The sequence below is a fragment of the Purpureocillium takamizusanense genome, chromosome 5 (genome assembly GCF_022605165.1).
Source record: "Purpureocillium takamizusanense chromosome 5, complete sequence".
NCBI classification, from domain to species: Eukaryota; Fungi; Ascomycota; class Sordariomycetes; order Hypocreales; family Ophiocordycipitaceae; genus Purpureocillium; species Purpureocillium takamizusanense.
In genome coordinates this window covers 119,678-138,270 of record NC_063072.1, presented here as the reverse complement: position 1 = coordinate 138,270, position 18,593 = coordinate 119,678, and the positions used below count along the sequence as shown (strand labels likewise).

At 61.3% G+C, this 18,593-nt stretch overlaps 7 protein-coding genes across 7 annotated transcripts; 5 read left to right on the top strand and 2 right to left on the bottom strand.

Moving 5' to 3' along the window:
* Positions 1-51: 51 nt before the first annotated feature.
* Positions 52-1,510, top strand: HEM3 (Hydroxymethylbilane synthase; the record flags this gene model as incomplete). The annotated part of the gene is made up of 1 exon (XM_047986952.1): positions 52-1,510. The coding sequence occupies one exon, from the start codon at positions 52-54 to the stop codon at positions 1,237-1,239; it is 1,188 nt and encodes a 395-aa protein (XP_047842936.1). The 3' UTR covers positions 1,240-1,510.
* On the bottom strand, positions 1,168-3,487 carry GCV3 (glycine cleavage system H-protein subunit). Its single transcript, XM_047986951.1, has 2 exons — positions 2,532-3,487; positions 1,168-2,370 (listed from the first exon to the last, which is right to left on the bottom strand). Exons 1-2 carry the CDS (start codon positions 2,974-2,976, stop codon positions 1,970-1,972), a joined length of 846 nt encoding a protein of 281 aa, XP_047842935.1. The 5' UTR covers positions 2,977-3,487; the 3' UTR covers positions 1,168-1,969.
* Positions 3,488-4,918: 1,431 nt separating this feature from the next.
* TEM1 (Ras GTPase tem1) lies at positions 4,919-7,444 on the top strand. The gene is made up of 3 exons (XM_047986950.1): positions 4,919-6,191; positions 6,244-6,318; positions 6,375-7,444. The coding sequence occupies exons 1-3, from the start codon at positions 5,364-5,366 to the stop codon at positions 6,471-6,473; spliced, it is 1,002 nt and encodes a 333-aa protein (XP_047842934.1). The 5' UTR covers positions 4,919-5,363; the 3' UTR covers positions 6,474-7,444.
* A 2,617-nt stretch (positions 7,445-10,061) lies between these two features.
* Positions 10,062-10,565, bottom strand: JDV02_005634 (uncharacterized protein; the record flags this gene model as incomplete). Its single annotated transcript, XM_047986949.1, has 1 exon — positions 10,062-10,565. The coding sequence occupies one exon, from the start codon at positions 10,563-10,565 to the stop codon at positions 10,062-10,064; it is 504 nt and encodes a 167-aa protein (XP_047842933.1).
* Positions 10,566-13,479: 2,914 nt separating this feature from the next.
* On the top strand, positions 13,480-14,309 carry JDV02_005633 (uncharacterized protein; the record flags this gene model as incomplete). Its single annotated transcript, XM_047986948.1, has 1 exon — positions 13,480-14,309. One exon carries the CDS (start codon positions 13,480-13,482, stop codon positions 13,897-13,899), a length of 420 nt encoding a protein of 139 aa, XP_047842932.1. The 3' UTR covers positions 13,900-14,309.
* Positions 14,310-16,308: 1,999 nt separating this feature from the next.
* JDV02_005632 (uncharacterized protein) lies at positions 16,309-17,099 on the top strand (the record flags this gene model as incomplete). The annotated part of the gene is made up of 2 exons (XM_047986947.1): positions 16,309-16,660; positions 16,711-17,099. The coding sequence occupies 2 exons, from the start codon at positions 16,309-16,311 to the stop codon at positions 17,097-17,099; spliced, it is 741 nt and encodes a 246-aa protein (XP_047842931.1).
* A 90-nt stretch (positions 17,100-17,189) lies between these two features.
* On the top strand, positions 17,190-17,744 carry JDV02_005631 (uncharacterized protein; the record flags this gene model as incomplete). The annotated part of the gene is made up of 1 exon (XM_047986946.1): positions 17,190-17,744. The coding sequence occupies one exon, from the start codon at positions 17,190-17,192 to the stop codon at positions 17,742-17,744; it is 555 nt and encodes a 184-aa protein (XP_047842930.1).
* Positions 17,745-18,593: the final 849 nt, after the last annotated feature.

Below are 18,593 nucleotides of genomic sequence, written 5' to 3'. Positions count from 1 at the left end.
TGCGAATTGTCCAGGACACTGTATCGCACACGGTGCAACCCCACCACGGCCATGGCCTTTTTTGCAACGGCTCGGCCGAGCAAGGCATTCGCTGCCCCTCGCACCACCGACAGACAGTCCACCGGCCAGCCTTTGAGTGCGTGCCCCCCCGAGGCACGACCAGCCATCCCCAACAGCAGCAGCAGCATGGCCGACACGCAAGACGCGGCAGCGGCGGCGGCGGCCGACACGGCGACCACCAAGACGTTCGTCGTCGGCACGCGCAAGTCGCCCCTCGCCATGGCCCAGGCCGAGATCGTCGTGGCCAGCCTGCAGGCCCTCCTCCCGGACCACACGTTCCCCATCCACGGCATGACGACGACGGGCGACCGCGACCAGAACACGGCGCTCTACAACTTTGGCGGCAAGGGCCTGTGGACGTCGCAGCTCGAGGACAAGCTCGCCGCGCGGGAGCTCGACCTCGTGGTGCACTCCCTCAAGGACATGCCCACCACGCTGCCCGAGGGGTGCGCCCTCGGCGCCGTCACCCGCCGCGAGGACGCCCGCGACGTGCTCGTCGTCAAGCGCGCGCACGTCGACGCCCACGGCTGGCGCTCCCTCGCCGACCTGCCCCCCGGCAGCGTCATCGGCACCAGCAGCGTGCGCCGCATCGCCCAGCTCGCCCGCCGCTACCCGTCGCTGCGCTTCAAGGACGTGCGCGGCAACCTGCAGACGCGCCTCGAGAAGCTCCGCACCGACGACGACATGGCCGCCATCGTGCTCGCCGCCGCGGGCCTGCAGCGCATCGGCCTCGGCCACCACATCTCGCAGTTCCTCGACACCGACTCGGGCGGCATCATGCACGCCGTCGGGCAGGGCGCACTGGGCGTCGAGTGCCGCGCCGGCGACGATCGCGTCCTGAACATGCTGCGCGCGCTCGAGGACCCCGATACGGCCCTGGCCTGCGCCACGGAGCGCAGCCTCATGCGCACCCTCGAGGGCGGGTGCAGCGTCCCCATTGGCGTCGAGACGAGCTGGGTCGACGGCGGCGGCGCGTCCAAGAAGCTGCTGCGCCTGAGGGCCACGGTCGTGTCGGCCGACGGCAAGCAGGGCGTCGACGCCGAGGTGATGGAGGCGGTGGGCTCCATCGACGCCGCCGAGGAGCTGGGCAAGCGGGTGGCGCTCGATCTGGTGAGCCGTGGTGCGGACAAGATCCTGGATGTCATCAACGCCAAGCGGCCGCTCGAGAAGGCGGCGTGATGATGATGGGCTGTGTGTGGACAGTTGAGGGACAAAGAATGACGCTATATGACGGCCGAATGCGCGCCATGACCTGTACTCTATAGACGACGATCCAAAAAGCATTGTCGACTTTTTGCCGGCCCTAGCAGGCGACACGTGCTACTATTTCCCTGTTTCCCAGTCTATCCTTGCCGTGGTCCGATCCCCGAGGCCGGTGCCATGGACTGCGCCAGAGGTTTGTGTGCCGAGTGCAGCCCTGCCGAGCACTTGTCTCGTTTCGCAGCAGAGCCCCCATTTTCACAACAGCGAGCGATGTGAAGTCACAAATACGTCAGTCCAAAACCACTGGCATCGTTCGCCTCGACTCCCTATGTTAAAGATAAAATCGAGCCACCACGGTATGGTATGGTACACGGGATATGTATGTATGGGTGTGTGTGTGTGTGCGTAATGCCCGTCGCTCCCCGCCAGGTTGAACTGCCTGCGCCCCTCTCGCGCGCCCGAAGCCACGATGAACCCTCGGGCCTCCAAACAAACTGTCCAAAACATTTTTGTGTGTGTGTATGTGTAGGCACCCGCATGGGGCGTGCTTCCCCTACATGATCTAGCAATAAAGACAAAGACGGAACAGCGACGGCAGTGGCGGCAGCAGTAGCAGGAGCACCACTACCACCGCCACCGCCGCCGCCGCCGCCGCCGCAACCACGCCGGGCTATAGCCATCGACTTCGGCTCTTTTTTCGCCTCGTCTACTCCTCGATAAACGCCTTGTAGGCCTCGGCATCCATCAGCTCGCCGACCTGCCGGGCGCCCTCCTCGTCGACCTCGACGCGGACGATCCAGCCGCCGCCGTTGCTGTCGTCCTCGGGGACCTGGTTGATGGTGGCGGGCTTCTCTTCGAGCAGCTGGTTGGCGGCGACGACCTTGCAGCGGACGGGGGCGTTGATGTCCGAGGCGCTCTTGACCGACTCGACGGCGCCGATGGCGTCGCCCTGGTCGACGAAGTCGGAGGCGGGGGCCTCGGGCAGCTCCACGTAGACCACGTCGCCGAGCTGCTCGGCCGCGTACGTCGAGATGCCGATGACGCCCGTCTTGCCGTCGGCCGACAGGTCCACCCACTCGTGGTCCTTGGTGTACTTGCGGACGAGGCCTGGCGCACTCACGGGTTAGCTAGCTGCTGTTTGATTCCTCGTCCTCCTGCGCGTTGTCCTCGGTCGCCGATCATACAGGCCTCAAGGGCCAATGCAATTGGACTCCGTGGGAAAAGGAGCTGGAGAGGCGGATAGAACGAGGAAACAGGGAGCAACGCACTCATGCGGGAGGTGGTGAAGCGGCGGAACGGCGTAGCCGCGGCAGCGGCGCGGCAGGGGGCGGCGAGGCGCATGGCGGCGGGCCGGGCGGCCGCGCGCAGGGACGAGCAGACAATCGATGCGGCCATTGCGGGCGAAGAAGGGGGCCTGTGAGAAGAGCGGAGAGGGCGTGCGAGCGGAAGCGACGACGACGAAGAGTCGTGGGGTTGCACGGGGAGTGTTGACGAGGAATAGGATTTGTCGTGGGGTGGGAGAGGAGAGGAAAGAGAAAGAGAGGAAGTGTGGGCGCGGGCGCGGGAGGAAATCGGGTACGTAGCTACGAAGTACTCCGTAGCGTGAGGTAAAGTTGGAGAGCCGTGCCAGGCCGTGGGCGGCGGCTGCCCGCCGACGTCCGGCTCTGTCACCCGTTGGAGCCCGCGTTTGGATTTCGGCGCCTGCTCGCGCATGCACGGGGGATGGCGGCGGCGGCGGCGGCGGCAGCGCTTGCACCACTGTAGTGTTCTGTCATCTCAGGTGGGCGGGCACCTCAACCGCGGAAACGACAGTTGCGCGCAGTGGACCGCAGGAGTCCTGGACAGCTGATGACTAAGGCGACTGCCCGCCGCAAACGGGCACTGGTAGGCCTGCCACAGCGGCTTTCGCAGGTGCCGTGCTGTCGCTGTCATCAACTGGAACCGACCGCCGGATTGATGGCCACCCATGAGCCCCCAGGCGCAGTGGAGTCGGGCGGACCGCGCTGGCGGGCCAATGGGCAAATTCGAAACATAATAGCTGCCGACCGACCTAGCACCCAAGAGGATGGAGGTACGTAAAGAGAATCCACGAGCCCGCCTGTTGCTCCCCGAGCAGCTGCTGTGCAGTACTGGACGGGGGCACGGGGTGGGTGAGAAAAGAGCAATGTGTGCGGGGTGGAGGGTTTTCATCTGGTAATGGCTGGGTAATAGGCTCGTGCTGTCGAATGGCGAGCAATGGGGAGAAGTGGAAGAAATGATGGGACAGACTGGGAGCGTCGCTGGTCGGATGGAGGCGGTTGCGGCTTCCCGGCGACAGACGGCTCCCGATGTCGGGGCAAGGAAGGGGCGGTGGTTGGTGGTGCCGCTGCGCTGGGATAATAATGCATCCTCGTTAGGAACACCCGGGACGACGGCGCCAGCTATTGACAGTGACATGGATTACTGGCATCACGGGTTTCATCGTCTCCTTCCGGGCCTCGATTCCATGGCATGGTGGTAGTGCCTCGGGTGCGTCTGCAAGGCCACGCACGTCCAGGCTTCGCGGCGTCGCTTCACTGCCCGCGACATCTAGCGGCGCCGTCACAGCATAGATGGCCTGTTGATGAGCTCAATCGATGCTCTCCCTACCCATTGACGTGCCGCGATGGCCTCAATCGATGCTCAGCCCGTCCGCCCGTCCGCCCGTCCGCCCGTCCGCCCGTCCGCCCGTCCCTCCGCGAGCATCGTCTCGTCAAGGCATTGTTCGCACAGATGCACGGCCGGCCTTGGTACTTGCGCTACCACCCACCACATGCTTGCACCGACTCGTCGAGTCAGTCGAGCAGCTCCCACCCTACTTCGTTCTACGGGCATGAGTTTGCCGAGGCCGCCAGTGTCGCGCCCGTCCACGGGGTTGCATGAACGCGCAAACTCCCAACTACGTGCGATGCTGTCTGTCGTACCTCGTAGGGCAGAGAGCCAGGCGAACGTCTCGGCTGCCGGTCCGTGCCACGAAACAGCCACCACCGGTCGTCTGCTGCCCATTGTCGGTTGCACTCGCTCGCTCGCTCCCGTCGCGCTCCTATCTGGTGGAGGCATGCATGGCAGAGGGATGGATCGTGCGAGGCGTCAATCGGGGTTGGTCGGCCATGTTGGGCCCCGATCAGCTCAGCTCGGCCCGCCCGCCCATCTGCTCCTCAGCTCATCGGCACCAGGGTCATCGGGCACGTCAGTGGGTGGTTCAGACAGCGGCAGGGCACTGTTTGATATGAGGCGACGCGCTTGCTACCAGCACTTTACTGGACGTTTCATCACCGCAGGCGCTGCACATGGCCGCTGACCATTGGGCTGTGGGCGCTCGCGTGCCTGGCGGGCGGGCGGGCTTGAGAAATTCCGATCCGCACGGTTCGAGGGGCGCCGCGAGTTAGACGCCTCTCCTGGCCGCTGGTTGGATGATCGGGAGCCCCCACCCGAATTGAACGGCTCGAAAGCTGAGGCCCTGGTCCTGTGCCTGCCTGCCTGTGCCTGTGCCTGCTACTAACTTCGTAGGTGTGCTTCCTTCAAGTTGTTGCTGCTAGTAGACGCGCTGTGCTGTGCTGTACGTACCGCTGCCCTGGCGCCAATCGACACCACCTCTCTTCCCTGCCTGTCGGGCTTCGCTCATGACATCCACCACCAAACACACAACCAGCATTCCAGTCCGTCATTCACGTCACTTCATTGACGGCCGATCCCACCCTTCTCCCAGTCTCCGTGGCGGGGCTCACCTCAGCTAAGATCGCACTTTCTTGGCCTCAACTCCGCTCCGCACCGTGACTTGTGCCGCCGTCCAACCATCACCGCCGCCGACGCCGACGCCATCACGGGCCGCCCGCCCTCCGCTTCTCACTCGTCCCGTCGGTTCCCCCCCCTTCGATGCGTCAGCACAGCTGAATCCCGCACCACGCCGCATCTCCCCTCTCCCCCGCGCACGCGACTCGCTCGTCCTCGCCTGTTTCGCCGACGACACGCGTACGACAGACCCCGAGGCTGTGGCCTCGCCGTGCTTCAACCTGGACCTCCCGACCGAGCCAGCGGCCCCTCCTCGCGAGCAGCTCCAAGACCCCGCCGCGGTCGACGCCATGGACGCAGATCAACAGCTTCCGCCGCCGCAGCTCGAGCAACAGCAGCAGCAGCAGCAGTATCAGCAGCAGCCGCCGCCACCGCTGCCCGCCGACCATGACCAGCTCCCACCGCCCACCCCGTCACAAGACGGCCCCGACGACACCCTCGGCGGCCTCGACGGCTCGCCGCATCCGCAGACGGGCGGCTTCCCCTTCCACCACCAGAGTCAGTCCCTCGACCAGGGCCTGCCCAGCAGCCCGCGGCAACACGACGACGACCCCGCCTCGAGATACACGCCGCCCGTCTCCAACGCCACCTCGCATTCGCGGCCCGCCAGCCGCATGTCGAACCCGTCCAACGCGTCCAATTCGAACCCGCCGCCGCCCCAATCCCATGCCGGTGACCCCCGGCAGGGCTCCAACGAACCCCCCAACGGCCGCAACCACGTCGTCATCAAGGTCGGCATGGTCGGCGACGCCCAGATTGGCAAGACGTCGCTCATGGTCAAGTACGTCGAGGGCAGCTGGGACGAGGACTACATCCAGACGCTAGGCGTCAACTTTATGGAAAAGACCATTTCCATCCGCAACACAGAAATCACCTTTTCCATATGGGACCTTGGCGGCCAGCGCGAGTTTGTCAACATGCTGCCCCTCGTCTGCAACGACGCCGTCGCCATCCTCTTCATGTTCGACCTGACGCGCAAGAGCACCCTCAACAGCATCAAGGAGTGGTACCGCCAGGGGCGCGGCTTTAATAAGACGGCCATTCCCATTCTCGTCGGCACAAAGTATGACCACTTTGTCAACTTTCCGCTGCAGGACCAGGAGGAGATTTCGAACCAGGTAGGTGTCGCTTGTCTCGTGACAACTGGAATGCTGCTGACGCCATCGTCAGGCGAGGCGCTTCGCCAAGGCCATGCGCGCGTCGCTCATTTTCTCGAGCACGAGCCACAGCATCAACGTGCAAAAGGTGGGCACCCGGAGCCGCCCTCTGCTGCGTATAGTGTGAGCTGACACGTGCGACAGATCTTCAAGATTGTGCTGTCCAAGGCATTCGACCTCAAGTGCACGATTCCCGAGATCGAAAACGTCGGCGAGCCGCTTTTGCTGTATCAGTCCGTCTGATTTTTACGCCCATCGAACCGAAAACCGTACCGTGTGACAAACGCGTACAAGCCAACGAGCTGCGTAGCTCCTGGAGCAAACGACGACAGCAAGAACGGGGGAGTTGTCGTCCCCGACACTATTGCCCCTTTATAGGTTGCTGCTATGGCTGCCCGTCTGCCTGCTGGCATGCAGTATTGCATAATCACAATTGTCGAGACCATGGCCCTGGGAGGGCCGATGGATCGGCGATGAGAGAGAAACCAACGTTGAACTCTTGTAACCCTACGCTCGCGCCTTTTGTTTATTTTCTTTGTCTTGTTGTGGCATCTGCCCGTCGCCGACCTGCCCCTCCTTCAGGCACGGCGGATAGGCAGGCTACCGAATCGTATAGAAGAGACGCGCGGACGCGTCAGGGAAGGAAGCCGAGATGACAACTGCGCGTGCGATCCGCGACGGGGAGCTCGCGCAGAGATGAGAGAGCGGGCCGGAAGAGCAGATGTCTGCGCGCCCACTGGGTTGGATTTTGGGCTGGCCCAGGGATAACACGGTTCCTCGGTGTTTTGTCGGGGGTCTCCCCCTTTTTTCTCTTTCCTATCTCGTTGCTGTCATGGGCTGCTCTTGACGTGCCTTGATAATAGCATGCATTGTACTTTTCAACTACGGACGGGAGGGGAAGGCATCGAGGCACAGCCCGGGAAGCAGGAAAAGGGCGGGAGACGACGATGTGGATGGGTCATGGGGTCATGCACGAAGCAGACCAGCCAGCCGGGCACCAAAAGGATAGGAATAAGAACAAGACTAAGAAGACGGAGAGGAAGGAGAGGAGAGCACGTTGGGTGAGGAAGCATGTGAGCCTTTGTCCTCTCTTGAGCCGATGACGTGACGAGAGCTGCGATGGACTCGTAGGCGCATGTGGTTGGCGGGCATACTGCCAAGACGGTCGCAGGCTTTGCGAGAAGGAGCATGGCCTGACGACGCGCACGCACGCACGCACGCACGCAAGGTAATATACAGGCGAGCCCAGCATCATGTTTTAAATGGTGCCTGTAACCGTCGAGTAGAAGACTGCATGCGAAGTACTACTGGTTCAACGCTGGGCAGGTAGGTTGCCAAGGTAATTGCGTGCCGTTCCGTGCGGTTCGAGTGCGTGCTGCCCTACCCTGCCCTGCCCTTTGTCGATATATCCCTTGCGTTGCGTTGCGTTGCCTGTCTGTCCCAGTTTCGCCCCGACAGATCTTCTGCACCGGCCGTTGATGCCCACCACTCGACCCTCCACCGGTCGTTTGCCTCACGTATACCTACTACATACATACATACTTTGCCTGAGCCCTCATCTCTCAACTCGACTCAGCCTTGCGCCCTTGGTTCGCACGGGAAGGAAAACCCTGCCGTACGATTTGAAAGAAAAGAAAAAGAAAAAGCTCTGTGTCGTGCGCCCCTCAATTGACGCTCCGCCAACTGCCCCTTCTATTGCAGTTCAGTGCAGTCGAGGTACGGTCTTGTTGTAAATGCCATTCATCCTGTCCCTGTCCCTGTCCTGATGCTATCCTGTCTATGTATGTTGTCCCGTTCGCCTGATATATATGTCTGTGTATAAATACCTACCTACCTGCTTGTATAGAAAGCTCAACCCCCTCCCCCAATCTCCTCGTGCTTGCAGGGCCACGATACCATGCTGGTGCGAGGTGGTGCGCCAGCCCGCGAACCCACCTCCTCTTGACCTACGTACTCAAGGTAGTACACAGGAGCCAGCCCCGTCCGTCCTTCCGTCCATCAGTCACCGCACTACGATTTGCACCCAAGGCCCCAGGGCAGGGCAGGGCAGGGCAGGGCAGCTACCGCAAGATAACCCAAGATAGGTAGGTAGTACCCCAAGTTCCGCTCATATCTACACACCGTTCGCATCGTACATAGCTCTGAGAGCACGCACGGCATACATACAAACCCAACGCCTGTGCTCTCTCTCTCTCTCTCTCTCTACTGGGATTCCAGGTCGTTGGATGAGCGTCTTGCCTCGTGCCCGGTCATAGGCGCGCTATATACGTGTACAATCGGAAGTACGGTGTATGATAGTGAGCTGATGTTCGTACGGCGACGGGGTGATAAGCGAGTTTCGTCTATGACTTGCAAGCCTGCCTGTTTTGTCTTCAATGGAGCTGTCTGAGTGGTAGCCAGGCTACCTTAGTACCTACTTGGGAAGGGGAGATTGAGTGCATATAGGCACTAGGTATGTATGGCTCGCGGGAGTACAATGTGACTGCGTCATCATCGTTATCACCACCACCATCATCATCATCATTCTCCTTCTCCCCCTCCCCTACTCCTCCTCACCCCCTATGACATGCCCTGCCCTCCTCCCACTCTCTCCCGGCTGCTGAGCCACGTCCCTCCTCTGTACATACGTACGTACGTACATCTCTCACCTCCCAATCTCATACCCCAGCCTCAGATACCCAACAAAAACAACAACGGATATCCACCCAGATACATACATCTACCTGACTTGGTACTCTACCTACCTACTGCCTGGCTGGGCAAGGACGCCAAAAAGGCAGCCCAGGCAGGGCCCCTCCACTACCCTACCCTACTAACCGACCACACTCACCGCGTGGGTGACCTACAGGCGTGGCTCCCCTGCTCCAGCGGGCTGCAGCACCTAATAGCACCAAGGTCGATCGATCACCCACCTCCACCTGCACTTCTTAGGGCTGGTGGGCTAGGTAGCTGCCTCCACTCCATCATCCAATCCCTCGCCCCCTTTCGAACCCACCTCACCACCAAAAAAACACACAGTGGACAGCCACAGCCTGACAGCCTCCGATCATGGAGCCACCACGGGCGCCATTTTGGCCCCCCCCCCGCCGCTCGTGCAGGAACAGCCGCGCCGTCAGCACCCTAAAATGCGTCATGAACAAATGAAATCGAGCAACTAAACTCTGCCCCGTCACCAATGGCATCACACCGATTTTCACTACTTTACATACAGATTAACGTCACGGCAATTCGGTCCGTCACATAGAGCCATGGCTTGCATCGCGTGCAGAGCCTACTGCCCAACACGCCGAGTGCCGACACCAAAGTCGGCCGGTCGCAAAAGATATTAACTTTGATTGTCCCGGCCGCGTGGCCGGGTCTGTACATACGTAGCTGCGGCCTCCCTCAGGCCTGTAGTGTAGCAGTAGTGCGTGTACTTGCTCCTCGTGTCTAGATGGACGCCGCATCTCTGCCTTCGCCCTCGTTGGGTGCCGTCCGTGTCTGGCCGTACAAGATATGAAATATGATGCATTAATATCCCCTTTGCGCGTCGACAGAACATCTGCCTCGACGTCTTCCTACGTCCCTTGTGTGTAACGAACGAATGTGCCAAGCTAAACTCCAAACGCCGGGCTGTGCTTGTTTTGTCTTGTCTTGTGATTTGTTGTGATGTGAAGTCATGTGTCGCTCCGTCTGTTTGACGGATGTCGTGTTGCCCATAGTGTCGACGCGAGCAGCAGCTCTATGTACATGGGTCTTTCAGGTCTGCTCTGCGATTGAGCCGGTGCTGTGAAATCGATGATGATCTGGACCATCTGCCGTAGTCGCCGTCATCGTCGCCGCCGCCGCCGTCTAGTTCTGCTTGCCCTTGTCGCCCCAGATCGGTGCGCCCAGCGGCTTGCTGACGCCAAAGCCAATAGCCACAGCAGCGCCCACGACGAGGAGCACCACCAGGACCTTGACGGCGATGCGGTTGCGGCGGCTGAGGCGGGCCATGCACTTGCAGCCGCGCTGCTTCTTGGCCGCCTTGGCCCGCTGCTTCCACTGGTCCTGACCGGGCCACACCTGGCAGTCGTTCTTCCTCGTCAGCACCACGCTGGACCGCAGGCACTTGTCCGACGACGAGTTGGTCACCATGGCCTCGACGTCCGTGTCGAAAGGGTTGATGTTTTCCGACCGCGGCGTCGTCTGGCCACTGTACGACGGCGTCTTGTCTAGGGCTGTCGGGCATGCCGTCTTCGCGCTCGACATGGCTGCCGTCTTTTCTGGCATGGCCCTAGCCGTCGTGTCAATATGGAGGCCGGCCTGGGGCGCCGTCTTTTCGTCGAGCGTCGCCATGTTGATCGACGTCGTCATCGTGACTGCCAGAGCGCTGAGATGCTTGTTCGCGTGCAAGACCGGGTGGGAGGAGTCGGCACTTGAGCGGCTGCCGAGCCACGTCAGGGGTGTCTGGTCCGATAGATCAAAGCTCGGGGCTAGTTGGGTTCAATCGGTTCTCCTGCGTGGAGGGGAGGATACAGTCAGCGAGGGCTGCAAATATCACGAGCAGCGGCTTGCGTATGTCGCCGTGGAGCCGCCAACGGAGAGGAGTTGCAGGTGAAGAGTCTGCTGCCTGCCAGGGTCGCTATTCAAGCGAGCCCCAACCGTCGAGGCGCAAGATAAGGTACAATGGTACGTACCCGCTGTGACGCAGCCTGGGGGCGAAGCAAGCAGAGCGTGGCTTGCGTGCCTCTCTCTGGCGGCGACCAAGGGATGAAACTGGTGACAGATATCAGGCCGGATCGCACCAATTGTTGGTGATGGTAAACAAGGACAAAGTGTCCACGCTTGGCAAGCTGCGCTGTTCGAGCACAATGTCTGGCACGGGTCGGTGAGTGTGGTGGTCAGGTGGTGAATGATCAGCGGCGCAGCATTGCTGAGGTGCCAAGTAGGGGAGCCACGCCAACGGGGGGAGGGGCGTCGAACGAAAGCGGACGAAAAGGGGGGTGTGGATGTCTAGACTTTTTTTGTTGTCGACGACGATGTTTGTGCGTGGTGTGAGAAGCGATGGCCGGCGGAGAGAATAGAGGCGAATTGGTATTGTAGAAGCGTTGCTGTCGATGCCTGTCGCGGTATGTTGCGTGGATGGCTTTCCCTTCGGAGGAGATGGCGAGAGAGAGGGGAGAGCGAGGTGGACGTGCGAGGCGGGCTTTTGATATGGGACTAGTAGAGGTACCTCCCCTTACAGACGACACGGAGTGCAGGCCCGGCAGACTCAGGGGTGTCGTTCAGACCAGACCAATGGAAGGTAGCAGGGCGGTACAGTGGCCAGACCGATGGGAGGAGTGGGCAGCAAAGGCAGAAGCAGAAGCAGAAGCAGTTGAAGCAGCAGTAGCACGTGGCGGCGGAGGAGGACGAGGACGAGGACGAGGAAGAAGAAGAAGAATGGGAAGGAGAAGAGGCACGACGAGGAGGACGGGCCTTCCTTGCACGGGACCTTGCGCTGGGGCTGCCATGGGGGCCGCCAGAGGTATAGTACTAGTATACCTCAATTACCTTGCTAGACCTGCCTGCTGGCTGCCATCTGAACGTGGTACCTTGACCAGGGCCAGCGCCAAGCCTAGGCCAGGCCATCCATGGAGGCCAGGACAGGAAAGGCCAAAGCTGCCAGGGCCGGTGCTTGCTGCTGCTGCTGCTACAACTGCACTGCACTGAACTGCTGGCCCGCAAGCTCTGCACTCCACCTCTCAAAGGCGCCCGCTGGGATGGAGGTGGGGGGCGCACCTGGCGGGCCGGGATTGGATGCAGCCAGGGACGCCGTAGGCGGGAGATTGGCTGGATGCGGCGGCGGCGGCAACCGCCAAATGGAACAGACGCTTGGGCGGCCGAGGAGCATCCATCCATTCATTCATCCATCCATCCATCCATCCATCGGACTCATGGATGGGCCATGGCCTCTCTCTCCATCTCTCTCCATCTACACTGCACTCCCCATCCCTCCCCCCTCGCGAGCCAGTCGTTGGCACAGAGAGATCAATGACCCTGCGGCGGCAGCCACGCAAGCCATGTCGGCGGCGCCACCGATCAGGGCCATATGAGGAGGTGCACGGAGAGATGCATTGGAACTTGAAGGGACCAGCGGGCGGCGGGCAGCCAGCTCCCCACTGCAGCACTGCCCTGGAGCACAGGCTGCACGGGGTAGCACACCTCACTCATGTCCTGAGCACACACAGCTTCCTCAGTGGAGCCCGTGGAGCACGGGCGGCGCGCGCTCCACTGCGTGCGCGGGCCGGCGCTAGGTCCTCTCACTCGCCGACTGACGGATGGACGGCCCTCTCCACTGCGGCCCTTCTCGTGCACTCCATCTGAACCTGAAAGCAACCATGAGCGACGAGATCCATCTATTGCAAACAAGGTTCAGTAGGGTCGACACGGCTTGCCAAGCCTCCTAAGCGTCCAAGGTGCGTAGCCTCACCACCCATCAACACCATGCCATCGCCAGGGGCGGACGCCAGGCGCAATTCGAACGGCACCTCGTCCAATGGGGCATGTACTAAGGTACCTTAGGTACCTGCTGTGGAATTGGAACGCCTCTCGCCCGGCCGCTAGACTGGTGCGCTACTGAGTCGAGGTGTAGCTGGCTCTTTTGCACCTGGCACCATCTGCAGAAGTTCAGAACGCATTGCTTCCCGTCTTCACGACGCGATGGCGGAATTAGGCGAGTCAAGCAACTCGCCCAAGCGGCGTCAGTGATCCGGACCGTCGGTGGCGACACGGGAGGGGGGGCCAGTAGAGGTCCAGGCCTGTGCGGAATTGTCGCCCCTGGTTCACACAGGCAGGCTCCATGCATCTTCAGTCCCCAACCGTGGCTCCTCAATGTCATCCGGCAGTGTCGACATCCGGGCATCGCGCATCGAATCGCATCGCATCGCAGTACAGGACGTCGTCGATCCAACAACATCTGTGATCCTCGGCTCGGCATGTCATCGTCGCCATGATCGTCGGCCTGACAACTGCGTCTTTGGACGACGCCGGGGGCAAGACTTGGCTTGATGCGGTGTTGCCGCATTCCAGACGCCCCGCGCCAACAACTTCCGCCAGGTGGGAGACATTGGCGACGACGACGTTGCCGTGCTTGTTTGGTGCTTCGCTCGCACACTGCTGCACGCACAGCACGAAGGCGCCGAGCTCGTCTTCATGAATCACTCACTGTGCCTTGTCTTCCGCTGCTGCACCCAGGTTTCTCCGCAACATACGAGATTGCTTTTTGCCACGGCAATTGCTCCCGTACATGCTTCGTATGGCGCGCGAGAAAAAAAGGCAACATGTCGTGCCCAGAGGTTCTCTACTTCCTCGTAATACCCCGGTGCGGGCCCGGGTCCCACGCGGCACGTTACCGCAGGACGGCGGCGACGGCGGCGGTGACCACGGCGCGCTGGTGTTTGCGGCCGTTTTGATGCCATCCGACACACCACAATGGCATGACGCCCGCCTTGGCCCCGTGCGCTGCGTCCCGCACGACCGTCCCATGACCCGTATGATGCTCGTATATACGTATGTCCAATGTCTTTGGTCTTTCCTTGGCCGAAATTTGTCTGCTGACGACGCGGGCCTTGGGGTGACTATTGACCATGTCGTCGCCGTCGTCGTCGCCGTTGAGATTGAGATGGGACACATTCATGTAAATCGTCAGGCGCGCCGTCGTTGCTAATCAGGGACGAGCCCTCGTTCTCGTCCACCCCCCGCTAGAGTCTCGGCCGCAGTTTGATGAGGATGCGAGGGGGGGCCCCACGGTGCAACGTGCGTGCGTGCGTCTGCGTTGCATTGGTACTTGACCAACCGTCGCGCCTAACAGAACAGGTGCTGGTCCTGCTAGCATTATTACTGGTCCTTTGTAGCCACCAGAGATAAAAACGGGCAAGCAAGGGGCGAACGTCGCTGTTGGGCCCGATGGTGATGATGGACGTCTGTGTGTGTGTCTATCTGTCACGCTGCATGTTCAGTAGATGCGCCAAGTCCTGCACCTGTTCGAAAGCAAAGCAAGGCATGCGTTTCGCCGCTCACATGCTGTAATCCATATATATGCTGTACCACAATCCTGCCAGTTTACATCTGTCGCACACGTCCATGCCTCGCGTGCAGTCGGCGCCACCACCACCACCACCACCACCACCACGCCACCGCTGCCGCGATGTCGCCGTCATGTCATCCCAGTAGGGAAGGAGGGCGAGGCATGGCGGCTCGAGGCTGCAGAATAGGCTCGAGGCTGCAGGACGCCAACGGTAGGTACGAAGAACGTAGGTCTAGTACAGTATAGGTATTGAGTGAGGTCCGTGTGCTTGGATCGCTCGCGACAAGCGCGGCGTCTGCTGTCGCTCATGGTACGTGGATGGATGGTGGTCTCTCTTGTCGTTTGGCCGCGGTGCCATGCAACCCAGACGAGATGACAATGGCCAGAGCAGACTGACTGGTGGACGGGCGCGGCTTTGAGCACAGCCACTCGTCCCGCTGGTCCGTCGTGGGTTGTTGGGAGTGTTCCTGGTGCAAACCCGGAAGTCAGGCACTACCACAGCACCGGTGGGCCCTGACACTGGAGGGGGACGGGCCTGAAGAAGACTCCTGTGTGGTGGGGGCCCGTCACGGGCCTTTTTAGTGGGCATCTCACTCTATCTGCTGCACGTTCAGCCCGCCCGTCCAGTCAGTGCAGTGCAGTGCAGATGGCAGGCACAACCGCATGTGCTCTGTGCGCTCCTCCTACCTTGGGTTCCATTGTGCCTTCCAGGTTGTACTGGGCAAACGGCACCCGCTCGCATCGCAGGAGGCGTCTCTGTTCAAGGTCCCCACATCCATCGTCTCTCAACTGAATGAGCGGACCCATTGGACTGACCATTGGCGACTCGCGTCGACGCCGACAGCCGGTGCCGCCCACCAGCAGCCCGCGGAAGGCCATCACCCTTTGCCAAAGCCACCAACTGCGACTTCCGTCACAGCGATGCCGTGATAGGCAATCATCATCAGGCCCCAGGAGCCAACGACATGCTGCCTGATGGTTGTCCGTGCACCGTCCCACCGTTCTCTCAGCGCGTCTGGGCCGGCTGTCGACCGTGAATCGCCTCGATGCGATCTGGCTGCGCTGAAGAGGCAGGCACTTTACCCGCGCCACTCGCGTCTCGGCCCGCGTGGTCATCCTCGACTCGGCCGTCCGTCCATCCGCGTTCAATGGTCAGCTCTCGATGCTCGTTGGCAAGGTGCCGATTGTCGATGATGCTCTGGGGGGCGGGGCGGGGCTTTCCCTACGACGCGCTGAGCAAAGTGAACCGTCCCGTTGGACGACATTGAACGAGCATGACTCTCCGTCGGCATTGGAGAGAAGGCGCCCGCCGAGTGCCTGAAGGATGAGGCGGAGGTAGGAGCACCTGCAGATGTGCTTGCTTGTTCGATACCCTCTGTCTGGTGCGGGCGGCTTGGCTGTCATGTCACGGGAGAGTCGACTTCAACGAGTGGCAGCAGCAACATCTGGCCGTTGCCAGTCTACTAACTTACGCAATCATGGCCCTACTGAGGTGCTTGGAGACTCCTTCCTGCCAGCGAGAGGTGATTTGCGTCCAGCCGACTTCCATGGCGCCATGACCACGGCGTGATGCTCCGCACCGCGCCCATGGACCTACTTTGCGTCCACGGAGGAAGTCGCGATGGCGTCAAGCCGCTCCTGCCTCGTCAACGTAACACCACACGACGCACCCACCGAGCGCGCCTTCAGCCAGTCAACCGCCACGGGCTCTGCCTGCGCGTTGCGAACAACTTGCTTCTCCCGCCGTCTTTGCTCTCCTCGCCGCTCTCGCGACTTTGCTTCCGTCTCGTCTCTCGTCTCTCGTCTCTGCAGCATCTCTAAGCCCAACATCTCTGCGTCTGCATCCTTTCGCTTCGCGGGCTCTCTGGCTGCCACCCACACTCGCTCCATCACGAGGCATCCGCCACCTTGTCTCGAACGCTTGGCTCCATTGCAACACCGAGCTTCCGCCCTCTGTGGAAACAAAATCACTCACTCGAGGCTTCCTCTGCTTCCCTCTGCTCCCTCCGCTCCAGCAAACGGCGTCCTTCCCGGGGCCATCCTCCGAGTATGGCTCGCCAGGACTCCCTCCACTGGACTGCGGATCCCCGGTTCTCCTACTTGAGGAACCCTCCCCTCTGGCATCGCCGCCGAACCAACTTCTGCCTGAGGGCCCCCAAGTCCAAGATGGATAAGCGCTCCGCAAACGAACGTCACAGCCAGTGGCAGTGGCAAGGCTCCGATCAGGCCCGTGATGGCTTCGCCCCCATGCTTGCCGAGTCCGTGTGCCTGCCGTGGGCAGTGTACTCGCGTACTTGGTCCCGTCTGCGAGCCGCCCTAGCGGGATACGATGCCCTGAGCGCCAGGCACAAGAAGAAGAGCTGCACCTTCGACTGCACCACGTGTGTTGTCTGCTGCCCATGTGAGTATCGCAACCTGTCCTGCACAAGTGCTTCAACTGATTCTTCGCAGTCTATGGCTGCTTCTTTGCCCGCCTTCAAACTACGGTCCGCACCTTTTACGGCATCAAGGGGACGGACGCACACGACTGGCTTGATGGCTGTTGCTGCCCCTGCTGCACCCTCATGAGGAACGAGCAGGAGATTCTTCTCCGGGAGAAGCATCACAAGCGACTACGGGCCATACATGACCCTGACGGCTCTGTCACCAGCCAGTATCAGTCCTACCTGCCCATGAGTTACACGTGTTCCAAGTCTGCCACGGGCTCTCCAAAGGTGGCCCCCATGCGCCCCGAGAGCCCCCGGCCAGCCGACAAGCAGCCCGCAGGCAAGTCTCTGCAGCAAGCCACCGAGAAGCAGACCTCGGCTGTTCCCCTTGTTCAGTACCTACAGAAGCAATAGTACTTGGTTCCAGCCGACCGGCAAGGGGAGTGTTCTGGTCAGGGGGCACTAGGCGACCTCGGTAAGGCAACTCCCGAAAGGCCTGTGCCCATGGTAGCCGCCATTGTTGGCCAGCATACCCTCACCAAAGACCAGCTCGTCAACCGTGGCCTACGGCAGGACGAGCATGGTCTAGAAGCAGACCCAACTGCGCAGCAAACGGGCAAATTCATCGAGCACCTGCTTGAGCGGGACCCGACCGCCGCCAAGCCCCATTCCCAAGCATCGCATCCGATTGACACGGACCCCATGACGACGCAAGATCCAGCTTCGTCGCGGCACGATCTTGCTCGTGACCAAGTTGCTCAGACGGGCTCACATAGTCGGCCTCACACCCTCAAGGACGACGATTCGTTTGTCGTGATGCCGCCGAGGTCGAAGCACAGCCTCCAGTCGGATCCGGCCGTCACGACACCAGGTCACGAGACGCCTCATACCTTGGAGCACGACGCCGCCAAGGTCTCGGTCGGAACCGTGGCACTGGCACACAGATTGGCGGACGACGCGAGGGTGAGCCGGGGATCGGAGTCCTCGGCACACCCCATCGAGGCAGACAAGGCCGCGCCCGCGGGGGAACACAGCAAACCGCATCAGCTGGGAAATTGAAGGAACAGGTTCGTGTGACTGAAGGTTGGCACGGACATGAGGAGTGACGGTGGAAGAGCGGAATCTGATGATTCCTGGCACGGCCCTGAGTGACTCCGATAGCAAGTATTCACTAATCCAACGACTCTCTCCAAGTCTTGCACCTGGCCGTGTGGTGGGTCTGGTTGTTGCCGCTGAGTGACGCCGACTGCAAGTGAGATGTTGGCGGCTGGTGCGGCAGGTGATGAGCGGCGACTGAATGTCTGGCGATGCGGTCTTGCGCTACCCACGCTTGCGGAGAATCCGGGCACTCTGTACTTTGCGGAGCGATGTCGGTGGAAACGTTTCCAAGCCGGTAGCTTGCGCTGCGCCTTGGTGTGGGTGGCAACAGGCAACGACGCAGGCAACGGGATGGTGCGCTGGCTCCTTTTGGTGGTCAGTGACGGCGTCTGCGACGGCCGGAGGCGGTCGGCCGGCCCTGGGAGCCAGCCCCGTGACGGGCCCGATGAGACACGTCGAGTCGGGCTGGAATGCAGCCGTGAGGCGGCCGGGCGGGGTCCAGGCCGGTGTCAGGTTGAAGGTACGACGACGCAGGCAGGAGGGCATGAGTATCATCCAACACAGTTCTCGGATGGGCTAAAAGGGCCGTGGTGGTGGGGTCTACGGTATGAGAAGGGGGGCGTTGTGGGAGCTCGTGAGCGTGGAGGGGAGAGATACTTGTACAGAACTACTAACTACGTAACTCTACTTCGAACACCGCATGCTAAGTACGTATGGTGGTTGGAGACGGGGGTTCGGGGGTATGGCGCGCGCGCTACAGAATGAGGTTGCTGGAAAAGGGTTTGTGAGGCGGATAAGCTACGGAGGTTG